The sequence below is a fragment of the Labeo rohita genome, chromosome 24 (assembly GCF_022985175.1).
Source record: "Labeo rohita strain BAU-BD-2019 chromosome 24, IGBB_LRoh.1.0, whole genome shotgun sequence".
Classification (NCBI taxonomy): domain Eukaryota; kingdom Metazoa; phylum Chordata; class Actinopteri; order Cypriniformes; family Cyprinidae; genus Labeo; species Labeo rohita.
This window is the reverse complement of record NC_066892.1, coordinates 25,344,127-25,349,282: the sequence shown is the minus strand read 5'-3', so window position 1 is coordinate 25,349,282 and position 5,156 is coordinate 25,344,127. Positions and strand designations below refer to the sequence as shown.

Sequence of the window (5,156 nt, the reverse complement as noted above, 5' to 3'; positions counted from 1 at the left end):
TGCGCATAATGTGATTTGTACTTATAGCATAAATGCAGGGCCGTCGCTAATGGGGTGAAAGGTGGTGACGATTATAGGGGCCCACGGCTGAGGGGGGCCCCCAGCAAACTCAACCAACTGGCTGAGGCCAGCCTAAAAAGATGTCAGGACAGTTGACAGTCGTCACAAAAGCTTATCATTTGCATGTGTTTTTAAGTCTTGTCAGTTTAAACTTGAGATGTTCCGATACCATTTTTCCCCTCCCGATACCGATTCCGATACTTGGGCTCAGGGTATCGGCTGATACCGAGTACTGATCCGATACCTGGGTGTGTATCTGTATATACAGCTGTAGATACTACTAGCCCTGTATTAATTGACAGAATTATTTTATGCTGTGCTTCAGATTTATCCCTTTATAAAACATGAACAAGTACACATAGTGAACTATAGTGTTTTTATTATCTGACATACATTTAACAGTATTACTTATTTTTGAAAAAGAAACTGAACTTCAACATCTGAAAAAGAACTTCAAATGCAGCTACAATTCTAATACTGTAAACTGAAAAAGGTATTTTAGTATTTTTACAATATAACTGTATAAAAACAGTGGAACAAATAAATCTAGGAATATAAAAAAAATAAATATAAATTATATAAGAAAATAATCTCTTTAAAGCCTTAAGTTCACAAACAATTTTGTTAAATAAAAGGCATTTTAGTTTTTAAATACAAAAGTACAAAAAAGTGCAACAGTAACTTGTACTCAATCTGAGTAGTCCTTTAAAAAAAAGTAAGTGCAGCCACAATGTAGTAAAATAAATAATAGACTTGAGTAATAGAGTACAAAAATAGACCTCAACTGAACAAGTTAAGATTCAACAAGAGCAGTATTAAACCCAGAATGAAAATATAAATATTTCAAGTAACTTAAGCTAGGTTACACACTGCTGTGGAAACTTAATATTGCTCACAATTTCAATAACAATGGCAAGTTCTTCTTCAGGAAAATGAGCATTTCTGCTCTCTCTCCTCCCAGCCTGTTTCTCCTTGCATCCACAATATTAGATGCTGTGCTAAACAGTCTCTCACTGTCCACACTAGTACCAGGGGCGCAGAGAAACTTTGCAGCAGTGGCAGCCAGAGAGGGAAACCGAACTCGGTTGACTGCCCAGTACTGGAATGGGCTGTCTGAGCGTGAGATAGTTTGCTCCATCATATACGTCTGAAGTTGAAAATGTGTGCTTGTAGTACCTGCACCATGTTCCTCATCATGCTCCTGCAGGATTTCCTCAAACAGGCCCTTCAAGCTACTCTCTCTACTGCTGCTGCCGCCTACCTGCACTTCCATTCGTGGCGTTTTCTTGGGGTTTTCTGCTATTGTCTCTGCTACAGTTGTAGACTTCTCAGTTTTCTCCATTTCTACTGTCAGAGCATCCTTTGCATGTTTGATGTTGTCTGCACTTGAGAAGTATCTGAAAGAAACAATAATAAAAACAATAAATACATGTAACAAATAAATAACCTCCTTCAAAGCAGCCTTTAGTTTGGTCACAGACTTAATGCATCTGTAATTATTAAATTATTAGGTACAAAAAAAACTTAAAATAGCATTGATACAGTACCATTTAAAATAATACATAACAAGTGAACTGATATACTCAATATGGCAATGACAATAATCAATATGGACATGAAAAAAAAAATGTAATAGACATACCTATCTTTGAAATGTGGATCCAAGAGAGTTGCAACTGCATACAAGGGCTCTTCCTCGATGGTTGCGAATCGTTTCTTGACGGCCTCAAGAAGGGTGGTTTTCATTGTTTTTATACCAGTGTCCTCCTGGCTCTCCCGAGCAAGTAGCCATTTTAGAACTGTAACTGAGGGGATCACTTCCACTACAGACGAGGTGGAGGAGCTAATCTGTTTGGTTACTTCTTCAAATGGTGCCAAAACAGTGACCGCTTTTTCCAGCAAAGCCCACTGGTTGGCTGTCAAAGTGGCTGGCAGGTCATGATCAGCTCCGTATGCTGAAATCGTCCGCTTCTGCGCAAGTAAACTCTCTACCATATAAAAGGTACTATTCCACCTCGTAGCCACATCTTGCTGCAAACGTTTGGTGGGCATTTTTAGATCCTTTTGAATATCCTCCAGGCGCATTGTGGCCAATGGCGAGTGTTTGAAATGGCCAATAATTTTCCGACAGTTCGCCAGCGCATCACTCACACTTCTCTGTGATAACAGGCCTTCGTGTACCACCAGTTGGAGAGAGTGTGCGAAGCACCCCAAACTCGATACACCCATCTCGTCCATGGCTTTTTTCATGTTGCTTGCGCTGTCGCGCAAAATAACATGAACACGGGATTTAGAAATATTCCACTTCACAAGCATACCCTCGATTGATTCAGCTATGGACTTGCCGGTGTGCGAGCCGCGAAACTCGTTAGCCTGCAGCACTGCACTTTGAAGAGTAAAAGATGACGGCGTCACTGTGTCCACCCAGTGTGCTGTCAAACTTAGTAAAGACAGCGGGGTCGAGTCTCAGCTCCAGATGTCAGTAGTGAAGCTGATAGTTCGCACGTCCTTTAGTTTACATGAAATGTGTTCACGCACTGTCTCATATAGCTTAGGGAGCGCTGTTTCGGAGATATATTTGTGACCAGGCAAACTGTACCGGGGCTCCAAATGTTCAATTAAGCGGCGAAAGCCCACGTTTTCGACCACTGACAGTGGCTGGTCATCCAGTACAATAAACTCGATAATCCTGTCGGTTATCTTTATTGCTCGTTGGCTGTCTTGTGAAAACTTTTCTCTTTGTTTGAATGAAGCTTCCAATGTTTGTTGCGTCTGGCAAGGCTCATCCTTCTCTGTCCTAGCTTTTGTGTAACCATCGTGTTCTACGGGGTGACGCGTCTTCAAATGCTTTATTAAGTTTGTTGTGTTAAAGTTACTAATACTTGTGCCACCCCTTGAAATTGCAGCTTGACATATAATGCATGTCGCTGTTTTACTAGCTGGTTGATCAAGCCTGAAATACTGCCAAACAGCGGACATACTTCTTGCACGTATGTACTTCTTCGCTGCCCTAAACAGTGGTTGCTTGTGGCAACACGACACAACTTCCTGTGTTTGCATTCTGAGCAGCAAAGAAGAATTGATTTCCGATTTGCAGCGATAAGCAAAGCTAGCGGGCATAACTAGGTTATGTTTAGGAAAATGGTATCGGATCGGTACGTGGACTCAAATACTCGCCGATGCCAGATTTTTTTGTGGTATCGGCAGCATTTCCGATACTAGTATCAGAATCGGAACAACCCTAGTTTAAACATTCAAAAAAGCTTACACAAGATGCGGAAAAACTCAACTGAGTACTCATGCGCAAACACTGAACCAAGGTCTCCTACGCATCCTCCTGCGCCTGAACAAACAAATACAAATCGCCAGTTTAAACATGAAAACAGAAAAGGATGTGAAAGAACCCAATTTAGCACTCTCAAAGCGCTTGAACACCAAATTTGCCTAATTATTCTTGTACCGACAAATGCATACAAAATTATGTCGAAATACCCGACTTGGAGGGTATCCTCGAAAAAACTGTCATTGTATTAGATGTATTCACTGTAAAAAACAAAAAACACACTTTGTTGAGTCAGCTTTAAATAAATTGTTACCCTGCTGCCTTAAAACTTATATTCAGTCAGCTCAAATAAGTTTAGTCAACTTGAAATGTTAAGTTGTACTAAGTGACAACTTAGATTTGTGTTTGTTAAACTTAAAAGCAAGGTAAGTAACCCAGCTGCCTTAAAATTTGACTTAACATTTCAAGTTGAATAAACGTTTTTTGACTTGACTGAACTTAAAATTTTAAGGCAGCCAGGTAGCAAATTATTTTAAGTTGACTCAACATATAGTTTTTTTTTTACAGTGTTGTCTCTAAAAGTGACTGCGCTTAATTTACTAGCTGCTATCTGTGTCCTTATGTTGATCTAAGAAAATGAAAGAAAGAAAATCGCTCACTGCTCTTGATTGAATTACTTTGTAGTTTTAACAAGAATGAATCTATATTTAATTCATACAGTGACACAATTCAGACTATGTAGTCCTGTTTTACATTTGATTACTCGGTTTCTGTACCTACAAACTTGAAAAAATGTAAACATTGTGTGAATTGCACAAATAAATAGAACCAACATACAAATTATACCATTTCAAACGGCCCACGGGTACAGCCTGCTCCGGGGCCCCACAAACCCCAGGTACGGCCCTGCATGAGTGTCCTAAACCTAACCGTCAATTAGGCTTGAGCATATTGTATTAAAATGAACAAAACAGATAATACAAATTAGCCACAAATTTTCTAAACTGTAATATAGGTACAAATTGTGAGTGTGTTAGTTGCTGTATCTTGTTTTTCCAAAGCTGTTGTCTGTTACTTGCACCCCGACTGGTCCTCCATATCAAGAAAAGGAGACGTCAATATCAGCTTCTGTGTGAACAGGGTAGTTGTAAATATAATTGTTAGTGCCAAAAATGATTTGTGTCAACAAAGCACTTTTGTGTTACACAGACCAAGGAAAGTCATACAGGTTTATTCACTATATGACAGAATTACCTTTTATTTTTTTGTAGGCCTGAACTGTCCCTTAAATATTGATTTGACAATCCAATCCCCAACAACCGCAACTAACATGAGATGATACATTCAGCTAGGTAAGTCTTAAAAAGTGGTTCATAGGCTGATACGTCACAGGGTTGATTTCAAAGCCATTTAAGAAGTCGAGAATGAGACGGATTTCCTGCCCACGTTGTCTTGAGCAAGAGGATATGAGGGGAAGTCACGGATGTCTCCAAGGCACAGGTAATGAAGGTGCCTTAATCAGTTAGCTGGTTCTGCTTGTCGCGTTCTCTGTCACATATCCACTTAAATATGGTAAATATGGTGTGATGGATAAAATCGCGCTGCTTTTATCAGGCTCAGTCACACTCCCAGGCCTCGGCCAGGCAAGCAGGGTGAAAGATGACAGCTGTTTATCACAGTGTAACTTTACAGAAGCCAAGTGCATAATCGCTGTGTTAATACTGCTTGAATGGTGTAAGTTTGAAACTCCTGGATTAAAATAAAGCTGAGAGGAGAAAATTGCATATTTTTGCATGCAGAATGTTATGGCAGT

General features: G+C 39.8%; 1 protein-coding gene across 1 annotated transcript; it reads right to left on the bottom strand.

Annotated features, from left to right (window-relative positions):
- Nucleotides 1-952: 952 nt before the first annotated feature.
- On the bottom strand, nt 953-2,145 carry LOC127155611 (zinc finger BED domain-containing protein 4). The gene is made up of 2 exons (XM_051097945.1): nt 1,703-2,145; nt 953-1,457 (listed from the first exon to the last, which is right to left on the bottom strand). The coding sequence occupies exons 1-2, from the start codon at nt 2,143-2,145 to the stop codon at nt 953-955; spliced, it is 948 nt and encodes a 315-aa protein (XP_050953902.1).
- Nucleotides 2,146-5,156: the final 3,011 nt, after the last annotated feature.

Coding starts and splice junctions, on each gene's coding strand:
- LOC127155611 (XM_051097945.1), bottom strand. CDS start 2,145: ATGCGCCTGGAGGATATTCAAAAGGATCTAAAAATGCCCACCAAACGT. Junction 1,458..1,702: donor GATCCACATTTCAAAGATAG/GTATGTCTATTA, acceptor TGTTTCTTTCAG/ATACTTCTCAAGTGCAGACA.